Below are 13,705 nucleotides of genomic sequence, written 5' to 3' on the forward strand. Positions count from 1 at the left end.
AAATTTGTTGCTTCCCTATAATTGAGATTTTAGACAACTAACTGTATTGAGGCAAAGCTTCCCTACCTTATAATTGACAACTGATTAAAAAATTGTCATCATAGAAATTTTATAATTCTTAACCACACACTTGGGTTCAGAAGGGATTAAGAAAAGTAAGATAAACTACAACAATTCCTTTACAAAAAATATGGGGAAATGGAATTCTGGGTGGCAGTAGTCTAGACGCAGGACTCTTCCTCACCTCAGCATCTACCGATTCATAGACTACGTCAATAGACCAAAAAAAAAAAAATTCATATGAACTAAGGAACTCTACAGTAGGGCTCAACATTGAAGGTACAAGGGATTTGGACACTGCCACACTATAAAGTAGTGATAAAGCTCCCACCAAAACTTGAGCTGATCTACCCCCACCCCACCTACGGAGCTAGTCAGAGCCAGCGGGAGCTCAAATCAGTGAGTGAGCAAGGGGCACCTCTAGACCCTTGGCAGCTGACTAAGACCACCAAGGACTAACCCCTGAGAGCAGCTAGACCTGAAACACCAGCAGGCTGAAGATCACAGATAGTAGGTACTCGCGGGGAAATAGCACAGAGAAGGGAAGCAAACAGCAGAAGCTGCAGATTTGAGAATTGGCCTCAGGCAAAATCCTTGCTCCTTAGTTCCATAAACAGAGAGCCTGCCCATCTCACTCAGATATCTGACTGAAAAGAGAAGGAAAAACCACCACAATGATGGCAAACAGTGCCCAAGAACAACTTCCCAACACCAAGAAAAACAAGAAGAGGTTGACCCTGGATAATGTTTATGGAGGGAAAACTCAGGCTACAGAAGAAATAGAAGAGGAAATCCAAATAAATGAGCCAAAACCTTCCAAAAAAAAAAAAAGGAAATTTGTCCACAAGCTCTTGAAAAATTTAAATTGGAGATTATATATTAAAAAAAAAGTAAGCCTTCTGGCAAGAAAAGTGGGAAATAGTTCAAAGAGAAAATAACAGTTTAAAGGACAAGAAGTCCCTATTGGAGAAACAGCTGGAAGCCACAAAAAGTAGGATCAACCAAACCAAAAGATTGTAGGAGAAAACCAGTCATTAAAGACCAGAATTAGGCAATTGAAAGCCAATGATATCTTACAAAACAGCAAGAATTAATAAAGCAAAGTGAAAAGACTGACAAAATAGAAGAAAACAAAATATATCACTGACAAGATGACAGATCAGGAAAAACTATCACAGAGAGACAATTTGAGAATCATTGGTCTACCTGAAAACCCAAAATAAACAGAAATCTTGAAATAATACTACAAGATATTATCCAAGAAAATTGCCCTGATGTTTTCCAACAATGGGGCAAAATAGACATTGAAAGAGTTCATAGAACACCCTCTACACTAAATCTTCAAAAGACAACTCCCAGGAATGTAATTGCCAAATTCAAGAGCTTCCATGCCAAGGAAAAAAATTTACAAGAAACCAAAAAGAGACAATTCAGATATCAAGGAGCACCAATCAGGATTATACAAGATTTGGCAGCTTCCACACTAAAGGACCGAAAGGCTTGGAATATGATATTCAGAAAGGCAAGGGAATTGGGTCTTCAACCAAGGATAACCTATCCATCAAATATGACTATATAATTCCAGGGGAAAGTATGGGCATTCAAAAAAATAGATTTCCAAACCAGAACTAAGTGGAAAGTTTGATCTCCAAACACAAAGATCAAGAGAAACATGAAAAGGTAAATGAGAAAGAGAAAAGGGGGAAAATGTTCTTTTATTCAAACTTTCTTTTTTAAGGGCTTCAATAAGATTGAATTATTAATATTACTATATGGGGAAAATGTTATTTGTAACTCTCAAAAATTATATTCACTATTATAGTAATAGGTAATACTTAAACCTTACTCTCAGTGAAATCAATTCTGAGGGAATGGCATCTAGATCCATTGGGGTCTTGAATTCTATCTTACTCTACAGGGAAAATGAGAAGGGAAAACTAAGGGGGGGGGGTGGCAGCCAGTACAAAAAGGGAGGGAAAAAGAGGGGGGAGGGAACTTAACAGACCCAAAACAAATAAAAAGGGAATAAAAAGGGAGGAGGCAGAAAGGGAAGCATATTAAGGGTGGGGATTAGGGGGACTGATTAAAAGCAAACCACAGTTTAAAAGGATATAGCAAAAAAAGAAAGGACAGAACTAGGAGAGGATATCAAAATGCTGGGGAATACACAAGTGGCAATCATAACTTTGAACGTGAATGGGGTGAACTCACCCATAAAATGTAGACGAATAGCAGAATGGACTAGAATCCAAAACCCTACCATATGTTGTTTACAAGAAACACACTTGAGGGGGATAGACACAAAGTTAGAATTAAAGGTTGAAGCAAAACCTATTAGGCCTCAACTGATAGAAAGAAGGCAGGAGTTGCAATCATGATATCCGACAAAGCAAAAGTAAAAATAGATCTGATTAAAAGGGACAGAGAAGGTAACCACATCCTGATAAAAAGCAGTACAGACAATGAGGAAATATCAGTAATCAACATATATGCACCAAATGATATAGCATCCGCATTTCTAAAGGAGAAACTAGTGGAGCTCAAGGATAAAATAGATAGAAAAACTAAACTAATGGGAGACCTGAACCTACCACTATCAAATCTAGATAAATCAAACAAAAAATAAATAAGAAAGAGGTAAAAGATGTGAATGGAATATTAGAAAAATTAGAGTTAATAGATATATGGAGAAAAATAAATAGGGACAAAAAGGAATACACCTTTCAGCAGCACATGGTACATTCACAAAGACTGACCATGAACTATGCCATAAAAACATGGCAAACAAATGCAGAAAAGTAGAAATAATAAATGCAACGTTTTCAGATCATAATCCAACAAAAATAATGATCAATAAGGGTACATGGAGAGCCAAATAAAAAATTATTGGAAATTAAATAGTAAGATTCTCCAAAATCAGTTAAAGAACAAATCATAGAAACAATTAATAATTTCATTGAAGAAAATGACAAAGATGAGACATCCTTTCAAAATCTATGGGATACAGCCAAAGCAGTACTCCGGGGAAAATTTATATCCTTAAGTTCATATATTAAAAAATTAGGGAGGGCAGAGGTCAATGAATTGGATATACAAATGAAAAAACTTGAAAGCGAACAAACTAAAAATCCCCAGATGAAGACTAAATTAGAGATTCTAAAAATTAAGGAAGAAATTAATAAAATTGAGAGTGAAAGAACTATTGAACTAATAAATAAGAAGAGAAGCTTTGAAAAAATAATCAAAATAGACAAAGTACTGGTCAATGCAATAAAAAAGGGAAGAAAACCAAATTAACCATATCATAGATGAAAAGGGAGACCTCACCTTCAATGAAGAAGAAATCAAGGCAATCATTAAAAATTATTTTTCCCAATTACATGGCAACAAATTTGGCAATCTAGGTAATATGGATGAATATTTACAAAAATATAAATTGCCTAGATTAACAGAAGAAATAGAACTCTTAAATAATCCCATATCAGAAAAAGAAATTGAACAAGCCATCAAAGAACTCCCTAAGAAAATATCCCCACGGCCTGATGGATTCACAAGTGAATTCTATCAAACATTCAAAGAACAACTAATCTCAATACTATGAAAACTATATGTTATAATAAGCAAAGAGGGAGTTCTATCAAATTCCTTTCATGACACAAATATGGCACTGATTCCAAAGCCAGGCAGGTCAAAAACAGGGAAAGAAAACTATAGACCAATTTCCTTAATGAAAATAGATGCAAAAAATCTTAAATAGAATACTAGCAAAAAGACTCCAGCAAGTGATCACAAGGGTTATTCATTATGATCAGGTGGGATTTATACCAGCAATGCAAGGATGGTTCAATATTAGGAAAACCATCCACATCATTGATCATATCAACAAGCAAACCAACAAAAATCACCTAATTATCTCAACAGATGCAGAAAAAGCCTTTGAGAAAATACAACACTCATTCCTATTGAAAACACTAGAAAGCATAGGAATAGAAGGGCCTTTCCTAAAAACAATAAACTGTATTTATCTAAAACCATCAGCAAACATCATCTGCAATGGGGATAAACTAGAAGCCTTCTCAGTAAGATCAGGAGTGAAACAAGGATGCCCATTATCACCTCTATTATTTAACACTGTACTAGAAATACTAGCAGTAGCAATTAGAGAAGATTGAAGGTATGAAAATGGGCAATGAGGAGACCAAACTATCACTGTTTGTGGATGATATGATGGTTTACTTAATGAATCCTAGAGAATCAACTGAAAAGCTAGTGGAAATAACAACTTTAGCAAAGTTGCAGGATACAAAATAAACCCACATAAGTCATCAGCATTTCTATATATCACCAACACATCTCAGCAGCAAGAATTAGAAAGGGAAATTCCATTTTAAACCAACCTAGACAATATAAAATACTTAGGAATCTATCTGCTGAGACAAACAGGAACTATATGAACACAACTACAAAACACTTTCTACACGATTAAAACTAGATCTAAACAACTGAAAAAACAATAACTGCTCATGAGTAGGACAAGCTAACATAATAAAAATGACCATCTTACCCAAACTTATTTCTTTATTTAGTGCCATACTCAGTGAACTACCAAAAAAACTTTTTAATGAATTAGAAAAAAACCATAACAAAGTTCATTTGAAAGAGCAAAAGATCCAAATATATCCAGGGAAATCATGAAAAAAATGTAAAGGAAGGTGGCCTAGCAGTACCCGATCTCAAAGTATACTATAAAGCAGTGGTCATCAAAACAATCTGGTACTGGCTAAGAGACAGAAAGGAGGGCCAGTGGAATAGACTTGTGGTAAGTGACCTCAGCAAGACCGTCTATGATAAGCCCAAAGATCCCAGCTTTGGGGACCAAAATCCACTATTTGATAAAAATTGCTGTGAAAACTGGAGGACAGTATGGGTAAGATTAGGTTTGGATCAACATCTCACACCCTATACCAAGATAAACTCAGAATGGGTAAATGACTTGAACATAAAGAAGGACAGTATAAGTAAATTAGGTGAACATAGAATAGTATACATGTCAGACCTTTGGGAAAGAAAAGATTTTAAAACAAAGCAAGACTTAGGAAAAAAATCACAAAATGTAAAATCAGTAAGTTTGATTACATCAAATTAAAAAGGTTTTGTACAAACAAAACCAATACAAACAAAACCAATGCAACCAAAATTAGAAGGGAAGTAACAAATTGGGAAAAAATCTTCATAACAAAAACCTGACAAGGGTCTAATTACTCAAATTTTTGATGAGCTAAATCAATTGTACAAAAAAGCAAGCCATTTTCCAATTGATAAATGGGCAAGGCATATGAATAGGCAATTTCAGTCTATTAATAAGTATATGAAAAAGTATTCTAAATCTCTTATAAACAACTCTGAGGTACCACCTCATACCTAACAGATTGGCTAACATGACAGCAACAGAAAGTAATGAACGCTGGAGGGGATGTGGCAAAGTTGGGACATTAATGCATTGCTTATAGAGTTGTGAACTGACCCAACAATTCTGGAGGGCAAATTGGAACTATGCCCAAAGGGCTCTAAAAGACTGTCTTCCCTTTGATCCAGCCATAGCACTGGTGGGTTTATACCCCAAAGAGATAAGGAAAAAGACTTGTATAAAAATATTTATAGCTGCGCTCTTTGTGTTGGCAAAACATTGGAAATGAGGATATGAACTCCAATTGGGGAATGGCTGAATAAATTGTGGTATATGTTGGTGATGGAATAGTATTGTGCTCAAAGAAATAATAAACTGGAGGAATTCCATGTGAACTGGAATGACCTCCAGGAATTGATGCAGAGTGAAAGGAGCAGAACCTGGAGAACATTGTACACAGAGACCGATACATTGTGGTATAATCGAATGTAATGAACTTCTCTGCTAGCAGCAATGCAATGATCCTGAACAACTTGGAGGGATCTAGGAGAAAGAACACTATCCACATTCAGAGAAAAAATTGCAGGAGTAGAAACACTGAAGAAAAACAACTGCTTGATTACATGGGTCGAAAGGATATGATTGGGGATATAAACTCTAAATGAACATCCTAGTGCAAACATCAACAACATGGAAATAGGTTCTGATCAAGGACACATGTAATACCCATTGGAATTGTATGACGGCTACGGGAAGGGTGGAAGGAAGGGGAGGGAAGGATAGAATATGATTCATGTAACCAAGGAATAATGTTCTAAATTGACTAAAATGAAATAAACAAATAAGTAAATAAAAAAAGAGAGATGGGGAAAATTCTTGTTTTAAAAAGAAATGTCCTTATGGAACCAGCACACCTCAAAATCATTTCTACTTTCCCTTCAGGTCTATGTCTACTTAATTTCAAGTATTCCACAAATGTTATAAATGGCACAGACCATATCACATGAATATTTCTTGGTTTCAGATTTTGAAAAGCTTTTTGGATACTTTCAAATATTTTAAACTGAGATAACTGATAAGTAGTCTTTGATGCCTCTGTACTGTCACATGCAACTGAATGAAACTAATGAAAATCGCAAAACTGCTGATTTGGATTCACTATAAATTTAGGCTATATAATCTCAATAAGCCCTTACTACAGCTAAACAACCCTTTTATACTTTGTGACCATCCCACTCACCATAGTGGATCTTCCAAATCTTTTTGTCTCTTTCCCCATAACTCTCTTAGTTGAGAACTTTACTTCGTGTTACTATATAATTAAGGTCATTTGCCAAGTCTCTTGTTCTTTCTTCTACTTTGCCTCATACTATTGTAAACCTTAAAATTTCTTAGACTTATAAATGTTGGAAATTTCACCATTGGGAAATTTCATACTTGAAAAATTTCCTATTGATAGTGGGAACTCTATTGGAATGTGAACCCCATTGGCATGGGAGGTTCCTCCTTCTCCCTTCTTAAGATTACTTTAGGACAGAAACCTTTTGCTGAACAATGGGAAGGGCTTTGACCTATGCTTAAGCATAGAACAGGAAGTTCTTTGAGTCATGATTGATTTTAGAATTGATACAATAGAGATACTTGGAATGACAGAACCAGGTCTTGGAACTTCCAATCTCCACCCTACTCAGGGTAACAGGATTTAGGAAGGGCTGCAGCAAAGGATCAAGATTTAATTATTTGAGAATATGACCTTCAACAGACATGTGCAAAGCCACAGACCTCTGGGCGGTCCTGGGTTAAGCTAGAGCCACCATTGGCACAGGGAAGACATGGACAGTGATTGGTAGATGTGAGAACTGAGGGGAGGGAACTTGGATGGTTTCCTTAAAGATAGAGGGGTCTGAGGACTGAGAGGTGGTTGGTTGGAGAGGTGCTCTGAAGGAAGCTGGAGGTGGAGGCCCCTGTGACTGTTTCTCCATTTTGGTCATGTGAGTGATAGGGACTGATCTCTTTCCTTTGCCTCAGCTATCTAAGGGCTTGGGCCTTTTGGCCCAGCCCAAACAGAGGGGGTATTTAAGCCCTATTCTCTCTCTCTCTCTCTCTCTCTCTCTCTCTCTCTCTCTCTCTCTCTCTCTCTCTCTCTCTCTCTCTCTCTCTCTCTCTCTAATACCTTTCTTCCTCCTGTTTGTAATTAAACTCCATAAAAGGTTGACTGCTGACTTGAGTTTTCATTTAGGAATTACATAGCTGAATTCTTTGGCGACCTTAAATTAATATATATCAGTCTTTTAAAGTGATTTCCTTGTCACACTATCAAGATGCTTTTTGCCACCATTTCTGACTTCATCTCGTAATGAGGTGGCTCTTTTTCCCCAGGCCAACACTTGATCTTATTCCTTATTGTCTCTTTCAACCCTCTCTCTTTAACTTATCCTTACCTTCCAACTTATCAACCTCTCTCCTTCTACTGGCTACTTCTTCATTGTCTACAAAGATACTGAAATCCCGTCTATCCTCAAAAGAAACTCTTTCTCTGAGGTTGCTAAGCTCAACTAATAGAAATCCAGGTCTGGAAACAGAAGGACCTGGGTTCAAATCTGACTCCAGACATCTCCTAGCTGTGTGACCTTGGGCAAGTCACATAACCCTCCACTGCCTATTCCTTACCAATCTACTTGGTATCAATTCTAAAGCAGAAGGTAAAGGGTTAAAAAAAAAAAACACCTCCCTCATCGTTTCTGCTAGCTATTGGTGGGGCACCTCCTCTCTTTTGAAACTAAACTCCTTGAGAAAGCCAACTATAATAGGAGCCTATATTTCTTTTCTTCTCACTATCTCTTAACTCTCTACAATCTGGTTTTTGACTTCATCAATATAAAGAAACTAATCTCTTATTTGACAAATTTAATGGCCTTTTCTCAACTCATCCTTCTTGACCTCTCTGCAGTTTCTGAGACTATAGTCTCTTTGATACCTTCTTCTCTCTAGGGTTTTGTGACACTGCTCTTACTACTTAGGTATCTAACCATTCCTTCTTAGTTTACTTCAAGTCACATCACCTAACTATGGGTTGTGGTACCTGGGCCCTCATCTCAACCATTTGGTGATTCAGCTCTTCATGGATTTATGCTCATGTATCAAATCTACTAGAAGTAGTCATAACACATACCATTTTTATCTCTGTTTTCTTAATTATACATTTGAATTTATTTTTAAAAATCAAATAATTAAATATGCCACGGGAAGATAAAGGTCAGATTCTTTCCCTGCTCCTTACAGGGAATTCTTAGCAATTTTTATTATATATACAAATTTCAGTAAATATTTTACTACATAGCTTTTTCCCACCCTGAATGCCAGATTATTATATCTGCCAGTATCTTCCAGCTTCAAATTCTTGACAATGCTGGGGAAAAATGGCTTTACTTAGGAGAGAAAAATTACAGCTGCCATCATTTTCATTTCATTTTAAGGTTTACATAGGGCAATTCAACTGTAAAATAGGAAATGCTAAATATGTTAACAGCTACAAATTTCACAAAGGAAATAATTATAAGTAGAAATAAAATTGGATGATAAAAGTTGATTTTACCAGCTACTTACTTCACTAATTCAAAGAGATATGATTTTTGTTAGTGTGGGTAATACTTTTGGCACAGATCCCAACCCGTTCCTACTTGGTAGATAATATTCAGGAGCTGCTGTGCCTAAAACAAAACCCATGGTACCTTGAACCTCTCCTAACTTAGATCTGTCTTTGGATGAAAGACATATATGGTCCCATTGCCGAGTCTGTACTTGAAGCCTCTCCAGCTTTTTAAGATATGTCTGAACTTGTATTTGCACAGCCTTGGAGAACAAATTCCAAATTAACCTCTATACTATAATGAGGCATCAGAATAGTAATCAGGTTGAGGTTTCTCAATGAAGGATATATAAAATTGGAGCACAATTAAAAGCCTACACAACAAATTTCATATTTCTAGAATACAAGCCATCAGATATACTTCATTCAAAATACCAACCTAAAATAACAATACACAAAAAAGTTTAACTATTATAATTAATAATGCTTATTCAGTTGAAAAAAAGGATAATTCAAATTATTTTCTAGGACTGTGTAAGGAACAGTGCTGAGAACTTTTTAGAACTATCTCATTTGATCCTCACATTTATTCCTATTTGACAGTTGGGGAAACTGGGCACACAGGTTAAACAACTCACCCAGGGTTACAAATTACTTGCCCAGGGTCACACAACTACTAAGTATCTAAGGCTGAATTTGAACTCGAGGCTTCCTGACTCCAGGTCCAGAGCTCTAGCTATGGCGTCACTGGTTGCCTCTATAAAAAGGCATTTGACCTATAATTTCATTCTTCTATTTTTTTGTGTGTATGAAAATGATTTTTTAAAAAATTAATAGAATTTATTTCCAGGAATCTCAGTTCCTCCTTCTCCTATCATCCAGCAATAAGATATTTATATGCAGATTGTCTTTTGTGTTTCTATTTTTCAGTTCCTTCTCTGGAGATGAACATTCACAAATTACTCTTCAAATATTAAATCTGTAGCTGTATATGATGTCCTCTTGGTTCTAACTTGTTTCATTCTTCATTAGTTCATGTGGTTCTTTCCAAATTAAAAAAAATTTAATCTACTGTTTCTTATGGTACAGTAGTATTCCATTACAATCACACGCCACAATTTGTTTAGTTATTCCCCAATTGATGGATATCCCTGAGATTTCCAGTTCTTTGCAATCACAAAGAGAGCTACTACAAATATTTTGGAATATGTAGGTTCTTTTCCTTTTCCCCTCAACTTCTTAGGAAAACAGACTCAACAATGGTTTTGCTGAATCAAAGAGTAGACACAGTTTTATAACTCTTTTATAATTCAAGATTGCTCTCCAAAATAATTAGATCAGTTCACAATGTATATGTGTTTACATTTTTCCTTATCCGCTCCAACATTTATCATTTTACCTTTTGATCATTTTAGCCAGTCTGATGGGTATTAGATAACTCAGAATTGTTTTGGTTTGTAGTAGTAATTTATAGCATTTTTTTCAAATACCTATATATGGCTTTGATTTATCTGTTCATATCTTTTGCCCACTTATCAATTGGGGGTAGGCTCTTTTTCCCATAAAGTCTCTTTCCAAAAGTCAGCCAATGAAAATTTCCCCTCAATTTTCTGATTTCCTTTTAATCTTGGCAATATGTTTTGTTTGTGGAAAAACCATTCAATTCAATGTAATCAAAATTATCCATTTTACATTTCACAACACTTTTTCATCTCTCTTACTCATAAATTCTACTCCTATCCATAAATCTAATAGGTAATATGCTCCCTGTTCTTGCCTAAAATATCTCCCTTTATGTCTAGATCATGCATCCATTTTGGTCTTATCTTAGTGAATGGTATAAGATTTTGGTCTCTAGTTTCTACCAAACGACTTACCAGTTAGTTATCCCAGTCAATTTTTATACCAAATAATGATTTCTTATCCCAATACCCTAGATCTTTATTACTTTCTTAAACACAAAGTTAGTATAATCTTTTACTACTGTTTGTTGTATATCCCGTTCCGTTGTTCTAACTTTTCATCTCTTAGCCAGTACTAGTTTTGATAATTACCACTTTATAAGATAGTTTAAAATCCAGTACTGCTAAACCTCCTTCCTTACATTTTAAAATTAATTCTTTTAATATTTTTGACTTTTTGTTTTTCCAAGTGAGTTCATTTATCATTTTTTCTAGCTCAGTAAGATAATTATTTCATAAGCTGATTAGGCTGGCATTGAATAAGTAAATTAATTTAGGCAGGATTGTTATTTTAATTTTATTGACCTGGTCCATCCATAAACAATTATTATTTATCTAATGATTTGGATCTGACCTTATTTGTGTAAATAATGTTTTATAATTATGTTCATATTGTTCCTGAGTTTGTTTTGGAAAGTGTACTTCCAGGTAGTTTAGTCTATCTGTGGTTATTTTAAATGGAGTTTTTTTTAAAATCTCTTCTTTCAGGACTTTGTTGGTAATATATAAAAATGCGAATGATTTGTTAGTTTATTTTATATCCTGATACTTTACTAAAATTATTGGTAATCTGAAGTAACTTTTTTAGTTGAATATCTAGGATTTTTCACATATACCATCATGTCATATGCAAAGAGACAGAATAATTTAATTCTTACAATGAAAGATTCCACAATTCTAAGAAATGGTGATAAATAGACTTCTTAGGTTAAACAAATACAAAAGAAACCTAAACACAGAGAAGGAAACAGAAGAACAAAAAACAATTTTAACATTGAGATATAGAATATATAATAAAGAAATAAAGAAAATTATTTTATTACCTGTATTCTGCTCCCCATCCTTTAACAAAACTCATTCTTATTGTACACATTCTAGTTAGCTGGTACACAGCTTCAAAACCCTGATTCACAGATTGAGCCAAAAGAGCAGCAAACTCCTGGTTATTGAAGATTTTTAGATTACAACCTATCAATGAAAAAAATTAAAATTGATTCTATAAAAAGATAGTTAATACTTACAATTTTACTTTCTTTTAGAAATTCAAAGATTTCAAAATAACCCTGGCATAAAAATAATCTAATTTTATAGTTGTTAGGAAAAAGTACAAAATCTGTATTGGATTGAAGAAATTCACTTGCTTTTACAGTATTAGAGGGTGTATTATCTTACCTGGTGGGATTTTACACACTGTTGCAGGATGCCAGCCATATCTCTGATTACAATTTGGACTCTGAACAAAGATTGCACTATCACTTAGGCACTCGGCAAAAACTTCTCCACCAATATAATACAAGCGTACTCCTCTTCCTAAAATAAAATTTAGTATTAGTTTGAAAATTTACATATTCAATAGACAAAATTTACTGTGTGAAAATATCTTAATACTATTTCTGACAGTGAGAGGGATACACTGTAGCTCACTTGTTTCTTTTGGTTACAGAAAGGCAGTTAATTAACCATATATTTTATCTGTGAATACTAAAAAAATAGGGAAGTGATGTATGGAATTTGGGGAACTGGTACAGCAGGTAGAAAGTGAAAAGAGTAACATTTTCTGACTCCTGAATTCACATTTCTATAATGCCTTAAAGTGCAACTCAGATAGCATTTATTAAATATCTATTACATGCAACAGGTTGCATAATTTGAGAAGCAGCATGGGATATTTTAGTCTTGGATTCGGTGAGACTTGGTGTCAAGGCTTATTTCTGACACATACTGGCTCAATGATCCTGATCAAGTCAATTGATCTCTCAATGCCCTAGGCAACTCTCAAAGATTCTAGGTTATAGAACAAGTACCAAATTGTATAGGTCAAAGAGATTTCCTATACCAATAAAATAACAGGTACAGATCTCCTCCACCCCACAATATTCAAGAGAATGCAAAAGACAAAAGTAAAAACATCTAACCCTCAAGGAGTTTATATTCTACTAGGGAAACAGAAAGATAAAACGGATATATAAGTAAAATAAAAAAAATTTGAAGATGGAATAACTGGGATGACCAGCAAAGATTCTTGGGAACAGGTAGAACCTGAGCTATATCTTAAAGGAGAAAAGATTTAGAAAAGCAGATGTAAGAATCAGTCCTAACTGAAGGGCCACTCCAAACCTCTTTGATGAGCTGAAAGTCACCAACTATATAATCCTTTCACTAATCTGGAAAACCACTTATAGGGCTTATTATCTGACCTATCCAGGTACTACAAACTGTCCTAATGCAACACCTTAATGATCATGGACCTGGCTACCTTATAGACCTAGATTATCTTACATCCTCAAGACCACTGGACCTAGCCACCAACCCTGACCTTATATTCAAAGGAACCTGAGGCCTTTTCATCTATCTTGTAGCTAAGCTGTCTCCTCTGATGGGGACTCCTTGATTAGGAGTCTTATTTTTATGTCTTATTTTTCTATTTATATCCCCATAAATTGTTTACAAAGTAATGAAGCACTTAATTAAATGCCATCCATCCATCCAGAACAGACAGTTTACAAAAATGAAGAGATAGGAGATCTGGGGGGACAAGTTCAAGATATATAAATTTGGCTGGAATATGAATCAAGTGAAGCAGTAGTAATGTGAAGTAAAGCTAGAAAGGCAGACAACAATCAGGATCTCAGAGTTAGAGGGACCTCCAAGATCATCAAGTATAACCTATAGCTGAACAAGACTACT

The 13,705-nt window shown here is 35.0% G+C and overlaps 1 protein-coding gene across 9 annotated transcripts in view; it reads right to left on the minus strand.

Moving 5' to 3' along the window:
• The window catches only part of SMAD2 (SMAD family member 2), a 105,941-nt gene that overhangs the window by 16,723 nt on the left and 75,513 nt on the right, over positions 1-13,705 (minus strand). For all 9 annotated transcript variants that reach the window (XM_056824397.1, XM_056824401.1, XM_056824399.1 and 6 more), the window contains 2 exons: positions 12,191-12,328; positions 11,842-11,986 (listed from right to left, as the gene is read on the minus strand). In XM_056824397.1, coding sequence (XP_056680375.1) covers positions 11,842-11,986; positions 12,191-12,328 — 283 coding nt within the window. The remainder of the gene's footprint in view (positions 1-11,841; positions 11,987-12,190; positions 12,329-13,705) is intronic.

This window comes from Monodelphis domestica, chromosome 3 (assembly GCF_027887165.1).
Source record: "Monodelphis domestica isolate mMonDom1 chromosome 3, mMonDom1.pri, whole genome shotgun sequence".
Classification (NCBI taxonomy): Eukaryota; Metazoa; Chordata; class Mammalia; order Didelphimorphia; family Didelphidae; genus Monodelphis; species Monodelphis domestica.